The 23,453-nt window shown below is 32.3% G+C and overlaps 1 protein-coding gene across 15 annotated transcripts in view; it reads right to left on the bottom strand.

Moving 5' to 3' along the window:
* Window positions 1–23,453, bottom strand: part of ADGRL3 (adhesion G protein-coupled receptor L3) — a 780,724-nt gene that overhangs the window by 56,422 nt on the left and 700,849 nt on the right. For 9 of the 15 annotated variants that reach the window (XM_075997934.1, XM_075997936.1, XM_075997926.1 and 6 more), the window contains 3 exons: window positions 10,754–10,780; window positions 8,031–8,199; window positions 2,288–2,413 (listed from right to left, as the gene is read on the bottom strand). In XM_075997934.1, the coding sequence (XP_075854049.1) occupies window positions 2,288–2,413; window positions 8,031–8,199; window positions 10,754–10,780 (322 nt within the window). The remainder of the gene's footprint in view (window positions 1–2,287; window positions 2,414–8,030; window positions 8,200–10,753; window positions 10,781–23,453) is intronic. The other 6 variants (XM_075997928.1, XM_075997925.1, XM_075997927.1 and 3 more) reach the window with 1 other exon arrangement.

Genomic DNA, 23,453 nt, shown 5'->3' on the forward strand with positions numbered 1-23,453 from the left:
CAAACTATAAGAGTGAGAAAAAATATAATACAGCTTTAAACTACATATATAAAATCATATTCTGCAATGACATTAATAAATGGTAGCAGCTACCATTTACTGAACACCCACAATTTAGTCTGTTTTGTATACAGTAAGTCAATCTTTCTAGCAACCTAAGAAATCAGTATGATTCTCACCATTTTACAGGTGAAAAAACTGAGGGTCAATGAGCTTAAGAACTTGTTCTGTGTTAGAGCTGGTATGTGGCAAGGCTATTACTCAAACCAAAGTACACCCACCCATCAAGTTTATCATTATCCTATTAAGCTGCACTGTCTTATCTCGTACAAGTACTGCTAAGCATTGCATAACTATGTTGTAACTTAATAAATGAAACTACCAAATATTATTTTATTAATGGTCTATGTTAATAAAATGACTATAGGAAGATGGCTGATGAGCTCAGTAACATGAAATGCATGCAGGATTTAATCAGGCTGGATGATGTGAAGAATCTTAGCAATTTCAAAGTTGTGAGAAAGGTTATTATTACAAAAGACAGGGTGGGGGGCAAAGGAATACCAGTTTAAAATTATAGGCATGATTATAAGAAAAAGCTCATGCTGTAAGTATCATCCTGGTTTGCCCCCACTCTTACGTGAGAATTCAGATCTCTGACTGGCAAATTTAGTCATTCTAAACTCGGACATCTCTGCCCATCTGAGTTGGTATATGTGTTCCCCTGACTTGCAATTCTACAACCTCATTATGGTATAGAAATAATAAATCAAATTCAGATTCATAATTGTGTTTTATATTTAAAAATAAGTTTCATAAATGTCATTGTCCAAGTATTGTAGTCTGATATATTTTATAGTTATATGTTAATTTTTCAAATTTTAATTGGAAATATTAGATTGATATTAAATACATGTTTTTCTTTGTAAGATAAAAGAAAACTTCATTGACTTTGAGGAAAGTGTTTATGAAAACATCGTTTACTCTTTGATTTGTATGAGCTGTTTGAGTGCTAGTTAGATGTGTATGACTGTCCAGTCTGACAGTTCATGTGTTTGAGAGAATCAGATATATTAAATTTATAAATAGTATTCAAAAGTTATAAGGAAATTTAATTTTCTAAGCACACAAATGGAATTTTGTTGGGAAGTTTTATCTATTATGCTTACAAGCCAATTGAACATCCATCAAAGAACATGTGAAGCAATCACTTCTATTTTACATAAAACAACCAAATTTATGAAAAAATAATTTGATTTATAGGTTAGGAAAAAAATAATTCTTGATTTATAACTTTATCAGTTTAAACTCAAGCCTCCCACAGAAAACTTCAATTAACACTGAAAACATGACTCTTTTTCCTACAGAATCACGCAGTCTTAAAAAATATTAGTCTGCTAGTCTGAACCCAAATTCACTCATGACTCTCACAATCCTATGCCTGTTATGTGACTGGCTCCTTTTAGCATCCTGGAGTTGCTAACATTTCTCTGTAATGACCTTTGGGTTGACATGGTGGCCTTGGAAAAATGTCACAAAGTTTACCTAAAAGTTTAAAATTTCTCTGGTGAGGGACTATGCAGCTATATCTCGTCTGGATGGATGGGAGTAATCCTTAGAGACTGGTCTAAGGATTACTACCAGGGAGGCCCTTCTCTACATACAGAGAGAAGGAATGCAAACCCAGAAAGGCCAAGAAGAATCTAGACAGACAGACAGGTCTTGCTGGGTTTCCCCGCTCAGCCTGTTAACATGGATCATACCCTTTTTGTCTAATCACATTTCTACATGTCCATATTCCATTGAATCTAGGCATAAAAATGGACAATTTCCCTTGCACCTTCATTCTGAAGGCTCCCATGTATACATGTTAAATAAATTTATATGTCTTTTCTCCTATTAACCAATCTGCCCCATTTCAGTGATTTTTGAGCAAACCTTTGAGGGCCAAGGGCCCACGTTCCCTACAATATAAAATATTACTTTCTTTGAATTTTGGGTAAAGTAGAAAACTCCTTTCTTTGCCAGCTATACTCATTCAACTAGAAACAATTGGAAGTCATTAACTATTATGCAAAGTTAGACCCTAAATTTCATAATTTTATTACAGTTTTGGTTTCTTTAATTTTTATCAGAATTATTCTCATGTGAGACATACTAAACAGCAACAACAAACGTGATATGTTAAACATCTGGCATAGAAAACTGGACTGATCAGAAAGGACAGCAAGCCATAACAGGATATAGGGAAGAGATAACTTAATTTCAATGAACAAATATTGTTTACCTGTGAGCCTGTGGAGTACCGTCCAGGAGTTCGGGAACCAGATGTTTTCCCTGAACCAATGGAACTCTCTGTACTTTTGCCACTACAGCAATGTGTTCGCAGGCATTTCCCATACTCTTTTCGTACCTAGTCAATTAGATATTAACTTGCGTTAGCAAGTAATTCATTTCAGCTAAGAACTAAGGTATAAAATGTGAGTTTTATGTTTAGATAATATAATTAATTCCTTGCCCTACAGATATAAGAAAGTCTGTTCAGCATATATTTTACACATAAAATAATTACATTCATACTGTCAAGCTTGAAATTCTGCATAACTGGAGACTTTTAAAACACACACACACACACACACACACACACACACACACACACACACACACACACCCTTCCAACCACATCATAGTGGTACTAGCTCTTAGTTCAAAGAACATACACTTAAGCCCTTTAAGACACTATTTTTAGCTTCATTAATTTGATATAAAGTAGCCTATTGGTGCAAGAGTATTGTAGCTATTGTTTCTTAGGCAGAAGACTAGTGAGGAAATTAAGGAGAGTGGGCTGCAGGAAGTGGGAGAAGGTGGAGGAGAGAGATCAGAAATAGACAGTGAATATTTAAGCAAAAAAAGGTAACATTTTGGGTTAAGCATTTCTTTTAAATCTATATTGCTTTGAAGTTTCTTTCTTTTAAAAAAGGTTAAATTTCCAACTTTATCAAAATATTTTAAATTTATTACCTCAAAATAGTTTATAACTGCATTTCTTTATAGCATTGCTGATTAAATTCTTAATCCTAGCTGTAGTATAAAATTACAGGGAAAAAAGAGGCATACTTTTTTTAGTTGATGTTTTCAATCAGAAAAATATATCCACTTGGGGAAACATTTTTACTATATTTAAAATTTTCATTACTGTTTTTTTAATCGAATAAGGCATAGAAAAATTAACTGCCTTAAATCATACCTCTACTATCAATAACAACAAAGGGACACTTCATTATATTGGTTATACATTCTCAAATTTACATGATTCACTAACAGTATGTACATTATTTTTAGCTCTTTATATATTCGATTTTGGATGAGTCCATAATTTCCTCAATTTATGACAATGTAATATTCCAATATAACTTTATATGAAACGTTTTAAATATACGCTTTTGTTAGAGTATAGAGTATAAATGACAGAGTATTATAGAGTATTAGATTATTATAGAGTATAAATGATACGCTAAAATTAGTACTTAAAATGGAAACGCTATACCTTATTATACTAAACTTCATCCCGTCAAAGATATAGCAGAATCAAAGATAGAATATATTCTGATTTCCTCGAAGAACTCACATTTATCAATGCTTATTATGTGATAAAAACAGTGATAGGGATGTGGACGGGTGACTCAAGCATAGAGGAGTATCTGCTCAATGTTGGTAGAGGGCACCAAGGAAGGCTTTTTAGGGAAGAAAGTCACTATAGGGGACAAGAGAGGAAAAAGGAATTCTAGCTGTAAAGAATAGGCTAAGGAAATCAGAGAGTTCTGATGTGCTAGCCTTTAAGGACTTTCTCTGCTCTGGAATGCCAAAATTACATATTTTAATGTAATTTAAATTCTATTGATTTGTTTTGTAACCAGTCTCTTCTATGCTACATTTATCAGTAATTAGAAATAGAGATAATTATTTTTTTTTTTAGTATCTGTAAGCCAAACCATATTTTGTTTACTTTAAAAAAGAAGTAAGTCTGTATTCATTTGTTGTGTGTGTCTAAGATGTGTGTGTTGAGAAGGTGGAATGAAGAAACTTCTAATTTCTAAACTTCTAAACTTCTAAACACTATTTACCAAAATTATGCCAGGTACTTCCCTCAAAATGACTCTGGGGAATAATTATAACCTTTGTTTTACATATAAGATACTGAAATAGTTCAACAATGAAAATAAACTCAAGGACTGAAAGGTTAAGTGATGTATCTTATGTGAAAAGGTCTATGGGTGCTCTATGATCAGAAAGCTGTAAGATGCCACATTCCTAACATTAATATATGACCTTGTATATATAATAACATTTTATGTTATTATTGTTATTAATAAAGTAATCTGTTAGATTATCTTGCTTTTTGTATCTGGAAAGAATAGGGCAAATTATTCAATCAGAACTTGAGAAGGTTTAACACAATCTCTACCTACAGGTCAGCACTATTGCTAATAGTTTAGTAATTTGTACTGAATTTATGAATCACCTCCAAGATCCTAGACTTTGATCATAACCTTGTTGGCCCATGTCCTACTATAAAAAACTTCGTTTTTTATAATGTACTCAGCAAGAGTCATTTTTCTTTCTAGATGAGAGAATATTTTTTAATGAACTGATTTAAACCTAAACAAATATTTTGTTACAAAGACAGAGAGAGAGAAAAGAGAAAGTGAATCCCTCTGCATTCTGTTACAAAGGCAGCAATATTATATAAATCATAGGATTTTATCATGGACTGCTTGTATTTTCCCACGAAGATTAAATATTTTGAACTAATTTACATTAAATGGTAAGCCTATGTCTTAAAAAAAAAGAAAGAAAAAAACACAGACCATGTCTATGAAACATTTTTCTTTAGATTACAATAAAACAGTTATTTGACTGTTCAATCATTTACATATTAAATCTATTTCACAGAGTACTCCATCTTAATTATTGCTATCAGATGGTATCTTTTTTCGGTGTGATGTTGTTCTAGAATATAGAAGACAGGAAAGAGAATATATCTTACTAATGAAAGATTTCTTTTGTACTCTCAGATCAGAAAAAAATTATCATGGAAGCTTGAAAGTATATCAAATATTTGAATGTAAAACAAAGCAAAAGTTACCACTTCAATGTCACTGGTGGAAATATTCATGACATAATTACGTAATCCACACTCAAAAAAGGACTGACAGCTCAAAAAGTTTGATTTTTTTTGTTAATAAATTGAATCAATCAACAAATAACCCAATAAAACAAAAAAATCTCAAAAATGAAATATTTTCTATTTCTCTAATCAAAACATATGAGAAACTACATTAGCAATCGCATATATTAAATTCAATCAGATGGCTTAAAAAAATCTCCTAAGACTATTTCTGAAATTTCAAAGACAAGTATTGATTTTTTTTTTTTTGGTATGAAAAAAACAAAGCCATCTTCTGTATTATCTGATGTTGGGTCATGTTCTTGGCACCAAGTAAAAATGCCACCAAAATTTTAAAATTCAAATCACAGATTTTGTAAATTATATTGTGTTGTATTGTAAATTATAAAAGTGAGCTTCTAATTCAGGGCCTGGAAAATTTTTTCATACAGGGTAAGATAAGTAAATATTTTAGGTTTGTGAGTAAAGAAGCAAAAGCAAGGATATTGTGTACGTACTTAATTTAGAATTTAAATGTAAACATTTGAAAGTGTAATAACCATTCTTGGCTTACTGGTTGTGAAAATAAATGGCAGCTAGATGAGTTTGGCTCACAAGCTGTAGTTTCTGGAACTCTGTTGTAATGAATCACAAATTAAGCTTTATTTTAAAATTTAACTTATTTTAAATATGCTAAATATACTAAGAACTCTAGAATTGTTTTTGGGTCTTGGGGTATAAAATTTTACATGGATATCAAATGCCATTCCTAGTTATTCCACTGATATGCTTCTGTTAAAACAAGAAAAATATAAATAATAATTGGGAAAACTGTAATAGCTATTCCCTAGTAAAAAATACTACTTAAATAATTTATGTATAAAGTGCAAAAAATTCTTTTCTGCTTTGTAGAAAATTTTGATATTAATTTTAAAATTTAAAAATTACTTCTCAGGAAATTGGTTAAAACACAAGAAAATAAGAAAATTTAAAAATTATGATAATCCAAATTTCCAGCTAATGTATAAAATAAAGGTGTCAGATAAATCGGATCCACTATACTTTAATATGTTATGATTGATTATAATCGCCTAATATATTCCCTTATTTTCATGAATAAATGCTACCTTTTCTCCTAATCTTTCGATTTTGCTCATATTTTTTTTGTGTATATTTCTCTTGAGAATCAGTTATGGTTTTCTTCTATCCAAATCTACTTCTTTCCCAAGTACCTAGTTTCTCTGACTTCTCTGAAGACTATTGCAACACTAACCATTGTCTCCTTCTTAACCTTTTCTCCTATCTTTAATCTAGCATATCACTTTGATTCTCATTCTTCTTTTCTGACACCTACTTCTTTCCATCACTATTGTTATTCACTATTTGCATGTCTCCAACTTTTTAAACTCCTCAGGTGTGACAGACTGCTAGCCGTTCACCACATGCAATTCTTCCTCTTTGTGGGCAATAGAAGTTTGACTGTCTTTCCCAGGCTCCCTTGCAGTTTAGGTGGTGCCATCCATAGAGTTCTATCTCATGGAAAATAAGTAGAAGGGGTGTGAGCCACTTTCAGGATGTTTACAAAGGATCCCGTCTCTCTTTCCCAGACTGCCTGCTGGATGCCAACACCCAAGACAGCTATGAGATCATGTACTGAGGTTGGTTGAGACTTCATCAGCCAGTGTCCCTCCATGGGGCACCCCCATCAATTGGGCAATGAGTAAAATATACACATATATTGACTTAGGCTACTGTAATTTTGGGGGTGTATATATTAATTATTTGGGAAGGCTCATCCATTCTAAAATAATCTGTTTTCTAAGGTGAATTCTAATCCAAGAGACTAGAATCTATGTACATTCTAATATAATCTCTTTTCTTTCCTATAATATACATTTAGAAGCCTGACTCATTGGTACTCCTCTAGCCTGTATTTGTGATCATGTCAACACATTCTAGTGGTCAACACATTAGGTAGTGGTACCTACCACTACCTAAATTGAAACAGGATGAAATTTTGTTTTATTTTTGTCTATCTTGACAAATGTATACTCTTTCAACTTCTGTTTTTGGTCTCACCAGTCTCTAAAACCAAAAATCCTAGAGAGAGACATCTTTACTCTTTTTTTGTTTTCCAAGGAAAAATTATAGATTTTATTGTTTCTCAGAATTTTCTTTTTTTTACATTTTCCCACTTCATTTTCAGAGCCACTTCTTTCAATATTTCATAATTATTTTTATCACCTCCATGTCACACATGAGTAAACTGGGACATAAGGAGGTTAATTAGCTTGCCAAAAGTCACTCAAGTTTTTAAGTGGAGGAACTGAGATTCAAACCCAGATAATATGGCTCAGGGGTTTATGTGATCAGAGCTATAGAGACCACATTTTTAACCAGGTTAAAATAAGATTAGAAAATCAATCTTGGAATTTTTAAAAAATGTAAGACAATGTTTAGTTGCTAAAATTAACTTTGAAAATATACATTTTATGTCCTTGTAAAATATTTCAAAAATAGGTCAGTATTAAAAAACTAAATATTGCATTCTTATCATTCCACTCAGATTTTATGAGATGCTTTTAAAGAAAAGAAGTATATAGATCATTACTAAGTTATTCCATCATTCATCCAAAAAATATGTGTATGTTATTTTACCATAAAATATCTAGGTATTTATATTTTCTAATGTAAACTAGTTTTTAAAGAAAAAAATATATACACATACATATTTTCTATACCATGATATCATCATGCCTCCATGACATTTTTAGAAAAGAGTTGATCTATTAGAATATGTCATAGCTGCTTTTGTATCATGAGATTAAAGCCATTTGTTTTCAAAAAGAGAATTCTAGCTTACCTTCTTCTGTAGGACACAATGGAAAATGAATATAAACATTCCCTGTAGAGAATTGAAAATGGTGAAGAGATACGCCATGATGACTGTGCTTTCATTAATATACATGAGTCCGAAGGCCCAGGTCAGTCCTAACAGGCAGAGAAGAGCTATTGCACCTATAACCCATGATCTGTAGAGAGAAGACAAAATGAAAAGTTATCAAATAATTGGTTTTTAGTTCACAACCATATCATATCAACAATACTGACACTAAAAAAAAATGTTATGGTAAGTTTTATTGACAGGAAAGGTGAGACAATTGGTGTAAGTACTTTAAGATTTTAATGGAAACTACAAGTTTTCAAGCTTGAGGAGACAGACATGAATGGAAATGTTATGAACACAAATTCATTTAAGCACAAGCAGAGCTGTACCATAAATTATTCACGTATTAGCAGCACATATGCACATGGCATGAGGTGTGATTATATTGAATGGCAGGGGGGAAAAGTCTATAAAGCTATGTCCACTAGTCTCATTAGTATACCATTTGTTTGATTGATCTCCCTCCATCAATGCTTTATCTGATACACTTTAGGCCCATTTTACCAAATTTTTCTTTTTTCATAAAATTTTAGTGTTTACTGACCAAAAAAATAACTCAGAAGAAAATACACGTATTTGAAGTACATGTATGAATTTTAAAGACACTACCTGTCTGATTCTATAGTTACATAGAGTAAGAGTGAGAGAGAGTGGATAGAAAAACTAGTTCCACTGTATGGGAATCACTCTAGTTCTACTTTCTTTTAGCCTTTGGATTGCTGTCTTCCAGGCTATGCTGGACTAGATTGTAGAAATCAGTCATTTGGCAGCTTTGTTGAAAAAAATCTCAAAGGCTTAGGGCACCTTCATGTCTTTGAAGTGTCTGAGCTGCAGGGAGAAGATGAAGCTGAGAATGGTGATGGAGTGGCATGGACAGGGTAGTATAGAATGAAAAGCAAATTCTCATTCTCACTCCATTCTCTTAGTTTCCTCCAAGTTGCCATTTGGAATCATATGAATGGGTGACAGAAGTTCATATATTTATGGTTATGTTATATATTTACTATCAATCTAAAATGAATTCTTCAAGTAGATGGGATTCCAATAATTGAAAATGGAATCCTTCCTAACTCCTTTCTAAGTATATGGGAGAACAGGACCACACCAGTCAAGATCTCTGTACACTCATGAACCCACATCTTATATTAATTTCCAGCACATCTTCCCTGAACAGGGTAAACTAATATTTCTTTTCAGCAGACTATTATCCTCCACTTATTTTGTTTATGGAAGATATATTTACGGGGATTAAAACTCTGCAAGGTGAAGGAGAAAAAAATCACATGTTTACCACAATCTGAAACTGAGTTCAATTTGTTTTTTACAGAACTACATAGTAACAAAGACATGGTCCCAAACAAGTTATTAAAATCTTATTAAAATTAATTATAAATATTTACTATTTTTCTCCCATAACAATTAGCCACTGTATTTCATATCTAAATGTACACTAAATTGAACATGTTTAATTTAAAACGTCAACATTCCTGAATAGAGAATCCCTAAAAGAGGTTTGCTATTTCATGTGGCACATTTACTTCTATGAATTAGAAAACATTTTAGATGTTAATATTTTATTCTAAAACTGGATTCAGAAATATGGGAGCTTTTAAGGAAAGGTCTCAGCTTCTTACAAACATTGGAAAAAGAAAAAATGGGAAGAATTGCCATGAAATGAAGGCAAAATTACTATTTAGATTTAAAAACAAATGATACGATCAAATACTAAAATCATCTATTAACTACTAGAAAACAAATGGTGGGCCAAGGGTTAAGTGATAGAAAACTGCAATAAGCCCTGATTCTTAAAGAAAGAAAAATAAGCAAAAGCATGAAGAATAAGTGAAATGGCACTGGAGAAAATGAAAACAAAGGACTCTTCACCAGAAGAACAAACTGAAAGTCTACAGCAAGGTCACCCAAAGGTTGCCAATCTTAGTTTATTCTTGCAGGACTTGTCATTTTAAAATGTACATGGGAAAAATGCCCAAATATTAACATTTTATTAGATTAGTACAGACTTGTAGCTTTGTTTCAGAAACTTAAATAGATTAATAATTCGATCACTATAATAATTAGATCACTAATCAAGTGACAGGTGTCAAATTTGAAAGGGATAATTTTGCATATGTTAAATTTAACTTTTCAAGGAGGCATTTTTTTTCTTTATGGGACATTTAATATAGCAATTAGTTAATGGCAATTGCAATTGGGTAGTTTCATACCCATAAGATCATTTTGAAGATATACCATTAAATCACAAAATAATTTTAGATGAATGATGCCCAAACAAACAACAGAAATGCGGACGTATGCAGCACAGAAGAACACATCACATTGAAAGGAGAAAGCTATTAAAAGCAAGACAAGTCTGTACCACAGGAAATTGCTATTGCTGTGGCACTGAATTCAGGTAATATCCAATTAACAGAGGTGAAGCAGAATTTTTGTGGCAATACACCCGCAGCATATTTATTCTGCATGTTAAGTTGTATGCCAGATTATTTTCCTGCACAGTTTGCTCTTCTGCCTCAATGTGAATGACAGAAGCTCTAATGATTTTTCAGTACTGATCTGACAGCTGGTTCATGGGACCACACTGATAAATGGAATTTATCAGCCATTCAGGTCATTCTTACTTGATGAAGGGTCTGTTATCCTCATAGCTAAAGAATGCATAGACATAAAGACAAGAACACCAACATTAGCATTTTATGACAAAGAATTTCATATGAAAAATATTCTCCTGCTCCCCAAAGGCTTCTGTCCCCCACCTCCCTAAAAGGAATCATAACCCTTTAGATCCAGAAAGTAAATCCTAAAATGACCATGAGAACTTAAATAACAAGGAACAAAATCAATTTTACAATATTGCAATATCCCTTATGAGACTCAAAAATTCCATTTTTTCATCATGTGCTCATATTACTTGTGACTTGACAGAGACATTTATTTCTTCGAAGATCACATTTCTCTAGAGAATGAGAAATTTTATGAGCAATCTGGAAAAGGCTTGGGGGCATGCTTAAAATGACAGATTCCATGTCATCTAAAGGTATCCTTATTCTGTAATATTAGTAGGTAAGATTACTTAATTATGGACAGTACGCTTCTAAGTAATTTTAACTTGCAGCTCATTGACCTGAGTTAAATCTTAACATCATAACCCTTTGAAAATAATCAATCTCGACTTCTTTAAAACTCTTTCTGTTAGTGTATGAGGGCAAAAAAAAACAACCTGAATAATCTTTGGCAGTTAATAGGAGCAAACATATAGCATCTGCTTATTGTCACTTATATTTACTAATTAATTTATTTGGTATCTTTCTGATAAAATAAGATTGTAATTAGTAAAGATTAGTTAGGGAAAATTTTGGATCATATTTTTTACAAACAGTTTCTGCAGAGAGAATTGTGATGAAACAAATAAGGAAGAGAAACTGCTCTTCTCTCTTCCCTCACGCCAGAGGCAGTTGAGTTGCCTGTATTATGCATACACAAATAAAGCTCCTAGAAAGGTCCCAACTGTGATGAATTTTTAATAAAGAGAACCACTGATAAAAACTCACTCTCCAGAATGATGGAATAGCAAAGAATGGTATTTGAAGCCAGTTTGCCTGGGGTTTACATCCTAAATCAGGCACTCACTAGCAACGCATTTGATCTTAGGCAAAAGTTAATTAACCTGCAGTTGTGTCAGTTTATACACCTATGAAACAGTGATAATTATAATGTAAGTTTCTTGTGATGATAAAATGATTTATTATGTATAAAATGCTCAGAACAGTGCCTAACACATGAAGTGCTCAATAAATATTACATACTGCTGTTATTATTAGACTGTTTAAAGTCACATTGAAAGTACAAAATTTCTCACTCAAAGAATAAAACAGCAAATATATAAACGTTGACTAGTTAAATTCACTTGAAGATGCTTCAGGAGTAAAATGATGCAATAAAATAGATGTGACTGAAATAATTTGGTGAATGGAGCAGAGAGTGACTAGAATTGTTACATCTGATATGGTGAGCATTAGCCACATGTAGCTATTTAAATTTAAAACTAAATACAATTTAAAATTCAGTTCACACTAATCACATTACAAGTACTGAAAAGCTCCACATGGCTAGTGGCTACCATACCGGACAGGGGAGTCCTAGAACATTTCTGTCATCAAAGAAAGTTCTATTGGACAGTGCTCAACTAGAATGTTAAAAGAGAATTTTAAGCCAAGAAACAAAATTCTGAGAGATATTTAAACAGTGTCATGGATGTGTGAAAGATAAAGAGAGAAGAATTTGTAAGAAGTGATGACATATAACAGTCGTAAAACATCCCTAGAAAGAAACTCCTGTACCTATATTAATATCAAAAAGTTATAAAACATAGCATATTAATTCTATTATTACATGCATTCACATTTCATCAATATATTTCATTCGTGATGCTAACGTCATGATTAGAATAACCCTTTCTACCGTAATAAGTATTGTACAATGTCACAGAAAGTTACAGAGGTTAGCATATAGGAATACATGCCAAAATGCTCTACAAATTGTATGAAGGTACATAAATTCATTTAAAATAAATGTCATTGTTTATATTTAGTTACACAACATGATGCTACAGGATACATATAGATAGTAAAAAGGTTACTACAAGGAAGCAAATTAACATATCCATCATCTCACAGTTACCCATTTTTTTTTTATTTTGTGGCAAAAATAACTAAAATCTACTCATTTAGCATGAAATCCATATAGAGTTCAATTGTATTACTTCTAGTACTTATGCTGTGCATTAGATATACAGAATTGTTATCCTACATATCTGCTACTTTGTATCCTCTAACCTACATTTCCCCATCCCTCCCTCCCTCCCCCTCCCAGTGTTTTGTTTCCCATCTCTGTAACACACAATTGCTTTTAAAAATTAAAATACAAAGATTGTATTATAGCTGCTGAAGTGACAAGTATTTTACATTTAATATGAAATATCCAAAAAGGGATAGCAGGCTGCAATTTAGCAGTTTTTGTTGGCAATTGTAAGGACCAGGTGCCCCACCCAATAACAAAGATAACAGTGATTTCAGCTTCATTTACATATTAATAGCTCACTGTAGCCATGTGTTGAAATAGTGTCTACCAGGATGTGCACAGAAGTGAATTGTGACATTCCTGGGTCTTTCCAATTAGAGCCTTAGAATTGGTCTCCCCTGTATTTATTCTTCCCCTTTGGCTAGGAGAAAGCAACAGAAGAGCCTTAGACTCCAAACTGGAAACTGCTTATTGATGTGGAGCCGATGTATTAGATTTGGAATACCTACTTCCAGACTGTCATATAATAAAGTTTAAGCCACTGTATCTTAGAGTATTTTTTACAGTGACTTAGTTTGTGCAATAATTAATAAAGCATTTAATTTTATCTTCAGATTGATACAAATAATATACAATGGTTTTAAAGTCCAACCATCACTAAAGATTACCTATGTCAGTGCCTTCCATCATTTTTGTCAGACATTCTATTGGCTTAGACAATCTAGTTTAATAATGATTCTCCACCAAATACAGATTAAATTGATGATAATGTTGCCATCAGTTAAGGTGGCAAAGCTATATGCTGTTGATTTTTTTTCTACAAAGAAGATCTACAGAACTAGTTTCTAAAGCTGAATAATTTTTATCCTGATTTACCAATGAAAGTCTATTTAAACAAAATCCCATTTCAGACTGTATGACTAAAACACTTCCCCTGCAGTTATTTTAAGATTTTGTAAAAATATGCACATGCAAAGGCCTAAAATGCTCCTGGCAGATGTTAACAGGAACTTATAGGGTTATCTATTAATGGTGGTGACTTATTAAAAATTAAGTAAATTATCTCATATACACAATTTTCAAGATAAATGAGAAAAGACACTCTTCATTAAAGTTTAGTTTTCTTTTGTCAAATATTATTTTATTCTTACTAATGTCTAAAAGTTTATTTAAATACTAATTTCATAAAAATATCTTAAAAGTCAACATTAGAACAGATCAGAAATTTTAGGGGGTCTCTGCACAGATTGACAATAATTACATATATAATCTATAACAATTCCAAAGCACACGAAAGGTCTATTAAAGTCTCGTTTCATGGAGGCTTAGCTCAAAGTACATTTTAAAATTAACCTATAAATTAAAGCTATGATATAAAGGCTCAAATTATCAGTCTAGACAGAAGAAGAATGGACAAAAACAACATGAATGAATCAAGTTAGCCATAGGATATTCTTTTTCTGATTTCTAGAGTTATTAAAAATAGATTATTGTTCTGATATTATTTTTGAAGGCATTATCTGAAATTCAAGATATAAATGAGACAAATTCTTTAAATAGTTTAAAACTTTCCCTTCTATTATATGTAGATAATACAGAATATTTTTAAAATAGTCGGATCGGTAAGGTTTGGTATAAAGGGAGATGGAGCAACAGGGGGCATGTTTTGAAAGTTTATTCCCCAAGTCAAAATATCTGGTCATTGATAAGTCACAACAAATAAAAGAAAAAAATGATTTTGGCAGAACTGTTAATACTATTAACTTCAAGATTCATACATTCTGAGATCCTATGAAATTGTTAGAGACTTAGCTAATTTGTGTTGGTGAGTGAACTGCATGCTTAATAGTGATTTAAAGAGCTATCATGGCGTACATAGGCATTCTGATTTGTCTCCCAACATTTCCAGTGTCAGTATGCAGCTGAATTTACTCTCCCTGCTATAAAACTAATTATATGAAAGGAATAAAGACTTTCCTCCCTTAAATTCTGATTGAGTTACTATAGAAATGACAAAGGTAATGTGAGTAAATTTCTCAAGACAAAACTATTCTTCATAGAATAAAAAACAGGTAATAAATATGAATGCATCTGTATATTGAATGGGCTTTCCCTACTGCCGCTCAGCCAACAACAAGGCTCCAAACAGGACTAAGAAGATTCAGCAATCCGTATTTCAAGAGACACTGCTTTGCCACACCACAAACCTAGGTGCTCCCAGTCTTTACAAGTGCAAGGGTAAAAACAAGGCCATTTTAGGATTCTACTGTTCATGGAATATATGAAATAGTAGAAAGAAGAAGAAATACTTTTTAATATTTATCCCCTAGACATAAATCTTAGCAGGCAATGGAGGAAGGATGCTTGAAATGGGATATATTATTCAAGTTTTAAATTGGTCAGACATTTAATAACCAATATAGACTAGCAACATTGCAACATCTATCTAAGATGTGATCTGTTACCCAGTGGTTAAGAGATATTTAAGATAGCATAGTTAGAAGATTAGTGATCAGGGAAAAGTTAAAAACTTCATGTTTATATGCCATTATGTTGAAAATGCTCAATCAATTGATTATACTTATGATGGAAATCCTGATGGCTTTATATTTCTTTCAAATGGATTTTATGCTAGTAACACTATATCATACTGAAATTATGCTATTATACTCAATTATCTCTTTGTTTACCACTATAGGAAGATTAAAAGAAAAATTTAAAATTTAATTTAATAGTTCTGAGTAAAAATGAATAATGTTTCTTTATGGTAATATAATAAATCAGTAAGTATTAAAGATATTAAAAATTTTTAAAAAAATATGAAAGTCACATAATATAAACATAAAAATTATAAATAAAAATAATCATTATATTTCAACTATGAATTTTATTGCTATTTAAATATTATCACCAATAGCTACATTCCTACTTTTTGTTAATAGGAAATTCATTAAAAGGAAAATGAAACATACCAAAATAAATGAAATAAATGGATTAGAATATATCATAAACATTTTCATTCCCAAGCCTCATGTCTCCATAAAAATATTGCAGATTTGAAGGCAAAACACCAATATCAAATTTTAAGCATTAATGTTGTGCTGTTTATGAATCAGATTAGTCTGAAGTTAGGAAAAATGGAATATAACAAATTAGGATCAATTAATATCAAATCAATGATAGATAAAATTTGAATTATAGTATCTCTACAACTCAGCATTATGTAAACTTCTGCAACTCAATAAATATGTTTAAAGAACTAATTTATACATGAAAGAAGTTAAAGGTATCAATAAGGAGAATGAATGATTAAATTTTACATAACCAATTATATACTCATTACAATTTAATATCTCTACCTATCAGATATATAAAAATGAATTGGCAGATTGCATCCAAAAAAGATATTGAGGGTTCAGTTCCATATCATCACAAAAGATATTGAGGGTTCAGTTCCATATCATCACAGATTGCTTCCAAAAAGATATTGAGGGTTCAGTTCCATATCATCACAATAAAGTATATATCACAAAAAAGTGAGTCACATAAATATTTTGGCTTCCTAGTGCATCTAAAAAGTTATGTTTACAGTATACTATAGTTTACTAGTGTGCAAAAGCATTATATCTAAAAAACAACATTTATACCTTCATTAATATTTTATTGTAAAAAATGCTAATGGTCAACTGAGCCCTCAGGGAGTTAGTCCTAAGCTTTTTAGTGGCAGGAGTCTTGCCTTGATGTTGGTGGCTGCTGACTAATCAGGTTGTTGAAGTCTGGAGTGGCTGCAGTAATTTCTTAAAATAAGACAATAATAAAGTTTGCCACATTGACTGACTTTTCCTTTCACAAAAGATTGCTCGGTAGCAAGTGATGCTGTTGGACAGCATTTGACCCACAGTAGAACTTCTTTCAAAATTGGAGCCAACCTTCTCAAATCCTGCCACTGCTTTATCAACATATTTTTTTGTATTATTCCATATGGTTTTGTTGTCATTTCATCAGTGTTCAGAGCATCTTCTCCAGCAGTAGATTCAAGCTAAAGAAACCACCATAAGAAGCTCAACCATTTGAGCTTTGCTCAACCATAAGAAGCAACTCCTCATCCTCTCAAGTTTTATCATGAGACTGCGATTCAGTCACACCTTCAGGCTCCAGTTCTAATTCCAGTTCTCTTACTATATCCACCCCAACTACACTTACTTCCTCCACTGAAGTCTTGAACCCCTCAGTCATTCATGAGGGTTGGAATCAACTTCTTCCAAACTCTTGTTAATGTTGATATTTCTACCTTCTCCCATGAATCATGAATATTTTTAATAGCATCTAGAATGATGAATTCTTTCCACAAGGGTTTCAATTTACTTTGTCCACATCCATCAGAGAAATCAATATCTATGGCAGCTATAGTGTTATAAAATGTATTTCTTAAATAATAAGACTTAAAAGTCCAAAATTACTCCTTTATCCACAGGCTACAGAATGGATATTGTGTTAGCAGGAGTGAACAACATTAATCTCTTTGGACATCTCCATCAGAGCTTTTGGCTGGTGCACCATCAATAAACAGTAATATTTCAAAAGGAATCTTTTTTCTGAGTAGTAGGTCTCAACAGCGCGCTTAAAATATTCAGTAAACCATGCTGTAAACAGATGTGCTGTCATCCAGCTTCAATGTTCCATTTATAGAGCACCAGTGGAGTAGATTTAGCATAATTCCTAAGGGCTCTAAGATTTTCAGAACCATAAGTAAGCTGAAGCCCTAACAAGAGAGTCAGTCTTTCGTTTGCAGCTTTAAAGCCAGACACTGACTTCTCTGCTAAAGCTAGAAAAGTCTTAGATGGCATTTTCTTCCAATAGAAGACTGTTTCATCTACTTTAAAGTATTTGTTGTTTAGTGTAGCTACCTTTATCAATGATCTTAACTAGCTGTTCTGGATAACTTCCTGTAGCTTCTCCCTCAGCCCTTGCTGTTTTTATTTCCACTTTTATGTTAGGGAGACAGCTTCTTTCTGTAAACCTCATAGACCAACCTTTGCTAGCTTCAAACTTTTCTTCTGCACCTTCCTCAACTCTCTTAACTTTCACAGAATTTCTTCGAGGAGAGTTACTTCTTTGCTCTGGATTAGGCTTTGGCTTAAGGGAATGTTGTAACTGGTTTGATCTTCTTCCAGACCACTAAAACTTTCTCCATCTCAGCAAAAGTGAAAGCCTTTTTTACTTTCTTTTCATGCTCGTGTTCACTGGAGTTGCACTTTCAATTTCCTTCAGGAACTTATCATTTATATTCACAACATGGCTGTCTGGCACAAGAGACTTAGTTTTCTGCCTATCTCATCTTCTGACATACCTTCCTCACAAAGCTTAATCATTTCTAGTTTTGGATTTAAAGTGAAGAAAGATGTATGACTCTTCCTTGTACTTGAACATTCAAGGGGCCACTGAAGAGGCTATTAATTGGCAAAATTTCAATATTGTTGTGTCTCGGGAGATAGGGAGGCTGGAGAGAGACCTGGGAACAGCAGGTCAGAGGAGCCAGCAGAACACACAAAACATTTATCAATTAAGTCCGCCATCTTGTATGGGTACAGTTTTTGGTACCCCAGTACAATTACAATAGTAACATCGAAGTCCATTGATCACAGAGCACCCTAACACTGTGGTCCCTAACCCCTGAGCTGCAGCCTGGTACCAGTTCGTGGCCTGTTAGGAATGGGGGCATATCACCACCTAAGTTCTGCCTCCACCCCCTGCTGTAGAAAAATTGTCTTCCATGAAACACAGGAATCTGCCCACAGTAGGAGGTGAGCATCAGGCAAGCCAGGGAAGCTTCTCCTGTATTTACAGCGGCTCCCCATCTCTCCCATCACCACCTGAGCTCTGCCCCCTATGGCCCTACCCCCAACTTCCATGGAAAAATTGCCATCCATGAAACTAGTCCCTGGTGCCAAAAAGGTTGGGGACCACTGCAACAGATAATAATGAAAAAGCTTAAAAGGTTGTGAGAATGACCAAAATGTGACAAAGAAACATGAAGTGAGCACATGCTGTTAAAAAAATGGCACCAATAGACTTGCTGGTTGTAGGGTTGCCCCAAACTTTCAGTTTGTTTTAAAAAAATGTGATATCTGTGAAGTGCAAAAAAGTGAAGCACAATAAAATGAGGTGTGTTTTATGCAATCTGAAGTCTGATGTTGGAAGCAAATAATATCCCTGCATGGTTATTTATTAATACTAATGTATTAAAGACTGTATATATTGGATGCCCAATGATTTTGATCTGAGAATTCACTAATTTTTAGAACCTGTTACTACAGGGTTGATAAAATATGGTCATTGATATATAAAGAGATAAAACAGTTGAAGCAATATATTCCCTACTCTTAGGATTTCTTTTTTCAACTTAGAAGATGCACAAACTTTTAATTTAAGTAAAAGAAGTCAGGAAATTAATAACTTTTTGTTATCCCTGCCAAATGTGCTTTGACAGGTTGAATTTCTGTTATAATCTTTTCATACCATATGGTATCATCACCTCTCTTTTCACCAACTTGCAACAGAAACATTCATCATATCTCTTCTGTGAATAAACAGCTCATTATAAACTGCTTATAAGAGCTACTAAAACACAAGAAAGCATAACTGAATATTTAAAATACTTCTGTACTTACTAATGATTCCTAAACGGAATTAAGAAGGTATTGCGACACAGTAGGAAATAGGCAAGGTTTATTTAATTTTGGAAGAAATTTTTCCTTTATAAGCCTGACTTTACTCACCTCCATAATAAATAAAATAATCTCACTGAGATCTTTTTAGAGTTGAATGGACCCAAGAATAATCTATGGCCCTTAGAAGGTTATCAATTAGTAGGAGCTTTTGAAGTACTCTGTAAATTTGTTCATTTGTCATTCATATAGAATACTGAAAGTCCATTGTAAATTTCCTGGTAAAAAATTTGAAAAAAATCAGTCTGCACACCTAGTGCACAAGAGCTACTACTTGCGCAGTGAGTGGACCTAATTAAGGACTCAAGATCTTATCTCAATTCTGCTTTTAATACAGATATAGAAGCCCAATTAGATGTAACTGTTCCTAACTAAAATTATTACTAGAAATTTAAACATAATCTTCTTAACATGATGCCAATGAGAAAAATATTTTAAAGTGTTATAGAAAATTTAAGCAATATAACAAATCTGATTTTGTAGATACATATAAAGCTCCAAATCACAAAATAACAAATCTTAAACACATTTTAAGTCAAAAGGCAGTCCCAATAAAATACTAAGAATCTCTATCAAGCTGAGTATATTCTCTGATCATAATGAAGTTAAATTAGATATCAATAACTAATAAAGTATACATATATGTATATGAATATATAACAACCATTCATCCACTATGTCTCAAAAAAGCTGCATCAAGCCCCACAGCATTTTACAAATAAGTTCTATATAATGTTCAAGTGACAATTATCCTTTCTTGAAATATAAGTCAGACTTAACCAAAAAAAAAAAGAAAAACTTTTGAGTTTACTATAATTTTCTAGGTAAGGATGACACAAAATAAATTTTAAGAATATTTTATTCAAGAATATAGTTAAAAGTATTAATTAATCTATTAAATAACAAAATATAAAGGGACATAAATGTCATGATCAATTAAGATTTATCCCACAATGGTAAAAAGCAGTAAATCAATCTATCATGTCATTTACCATGTGGATAGTCTAATAGAAACAAAACTTCCAGGTAAATGAAGAAAAACTACAATGAAGTTTAGTATTTTTCATGAAAATACAAAACAACTTAGGAAACTGGGACTATAGTTTCTTTGACTTGCTGGAATTATTTATTTTTTAAAAATCCATTGCAAATATCATATTTAACAGAAAAACTTTAAAATACAAACATTCTTAATATTGGGACCAAAACAAGGATGCATGCTATCCTTGGAACTCCTCCACATAGTACTTGTGATCCTGACCAAATCAGACAAGAAAAAAAATTAATTGGTAATTAGGCTTAAAAGTATAATTATAAAATTATTAATTAAATATGACATAATCATTTCCATATGGCATACAAATGAACTGAGAGAAAAATTGCTGGAAATATTAACAGAGTTCGATAAGTTTGTCAACATGCAATAATCCGTATCATTCTCCTATTCAGCAATAACAAACTAGAAAATCAATGAGAAATTAGCTGTCTTCTACAACAGCAACAAAACAAACAGTATTTAGACAGGAATTAACCTAGCAGAGAATGAATGGGCCTTAATGGAAGTCTGAAAAGGACTGTAATGACCTTGACTATCACAAAGAAAATGTGCCACTTGATGTCGCATCTTGGTATATGTAATATATTAATATCCAATATTATCAATCTTAAAAAGCTATGAAAGGATATAATTCTCAAGAAATAAAGAGATATATACCTGTATGGATGATATGGCTTAACCTCATAAAGACATCAGTTCTCCGAATTTAATATACATATTGAATGCAATTCTAATTAAAATAAGAGGACTATATTGGAAACATTTTTACAGCTGATTCTAAAATTTATATGAAGGATAAAAGTCAACGAGTAGCTAAGCATTTTGCAAGAGATGTTCAAAATGAGAGGTTCATCCTACCAGATATTAAGCAAGTTCTGGTAATTATATGTCAATGGTAGGGGTACGTAAAGTATATCCATGGACGAGAGAGAGCACAGAAACAGATTTAATGTAGGACAGTATGGCTACATGAATCTGCAGAGAAAGGATGGATTACTTAGTAAATGATGTTGGAAATTTGGCTCATTACATAAAGACAACAAAACGTCCTCCAAAGAGATTAAATACCTTAATGTGAATTGTAAAAATTTAAGACAAATGAAAGATAGTATAGACAGTGAAAGGAAATGAAGGAAAAATATATTTTTTTAAATTCTTGGTTTAAAAGAATTTCTGTTAAAAGACCTTAGTATATATCATAGAAGAAAAAGTTGATGGTTTAAATTTATATTTATATATATTTGTAACAAAGGAAAAATTCACAGAGAGGTGACAAACTGGAAGAAGGTATTTGTAATGGCAAAAGCATTCAAAATGTGTATCAATAAGTAAAAGAGAAAAAGGATATGAAAACTAACAGAAAAAAAAAATGGATCCAAAGCGTAAACACCTGGTGAATCTAAGTAAAGGATATGAGGATGTTCATGGAGCTCTTTTTCAACTTTTCTATAGATTGGAATTTTTCCAAAATAAAGAATTCAAAGAAAAAATAAATGCATTTCTAATATTCAAAAAAAAAGGAAAAAACTTAAAAACCTCTTTTAAAAAAGACAGAAAATCTAGTAGAAACAAATGGGCATAATAATTTTACTGAAAGGTTCCTGTGAGTATTAAGTGAGATGTTGCATTATATCACATTCATAAAAGTTACTGAACAGGAGATCTGGCAATTTTAGAAACCTTTCTACAATTAATCAAGCAAGATGCAATAAATTCAATGAAGGCAGAAAAATTGTAGAACTGCAATGACACTGGATATTATGAAAAAAAGCCACCTTAGAGTCACATCTTGGTTATGTGTAATATATTACTATCCAATATTATCAATATTTTTTCAAATAAGTTATTGCTTTTTCTGTTCATGGCTTATTTTCTTAATCTCAGAGTTAAAGATTTTAAAATTACAGGCTTAGACTATCAATCTCAGTTCTGGAACAGAGAGGATTTTTGTGTTTGCATGTTGAAGTCTCTGGTTTAAAATATCAACTTTCACGGGCCACAGTCCAGAGCATTCGAGAATGCATACTCAAATGGCACATTTATAAAAGTGCCAGGGACTTTGATGACAGACTTTTTAAAAATACATAATTGTATGTAGTGGAAAAACCCAACAACAATTGGGACTCAGCCAAGAGAAAATTGGATTAGGAAGTTCTCAAGCGGCGAACTGAAAAGCTCAAGATGCTTAACACTCTACTGTACTGTCTGCACATTTTAATTACAAACCCAATGATTGAATACAGTCTTTTATCTAAGGTAACTCTGACTTGTATACTTTCAGCACTTTTAAAATGAGATGAAGAAAAAAAACATCATTTTATAATAAAGGAACACTCCTCTTGGAAACCACTCCTGAAAATTAAGAGAATGAGAAAAGCTAAAGTCTGCAAGGGTCTGTTCCCTTATTGTTTTAGCTTACAGCAGAGGTACTCACTTGAAATTAGAGAAAACTGATAATCACTCTAGAGTACAGTGATAAATTCGGCCATCCATTTGTGTAGTTCATTAACCATTGTGACAATTAATATGCCAATCCGTGATTATCTGTAGTACCCTCAGGCAAAGAGCATTTGTCTCCTTTTATGAATCGGGGTAAAATTAAATAGCCTTAGCCATTGTTCTTAAGATTTACGTATCATGGTATTTTTTGAAATTTGGAGAGAACATGTGTTTTAGCAAGGCAAAGAAAGCATAAGTAGTGTTCTCACCCACCTAGGGGACTTTTCTATAGCAAAT

The sequence above is a fragment of the Microcebus murinus genome, chromosome 26 (assembly GCF_040939455.1).
Source record: "Microcebus murinus isolate Inina chromosome 26, M.murinus_Inina_mat1.0, whole genome shotgun sequence".
NCBI lineage: Eukaryota > Metazoa > Chordata > Mammalia > Primates > Cheirogaleidae > Microcebus > Microcebus murinus.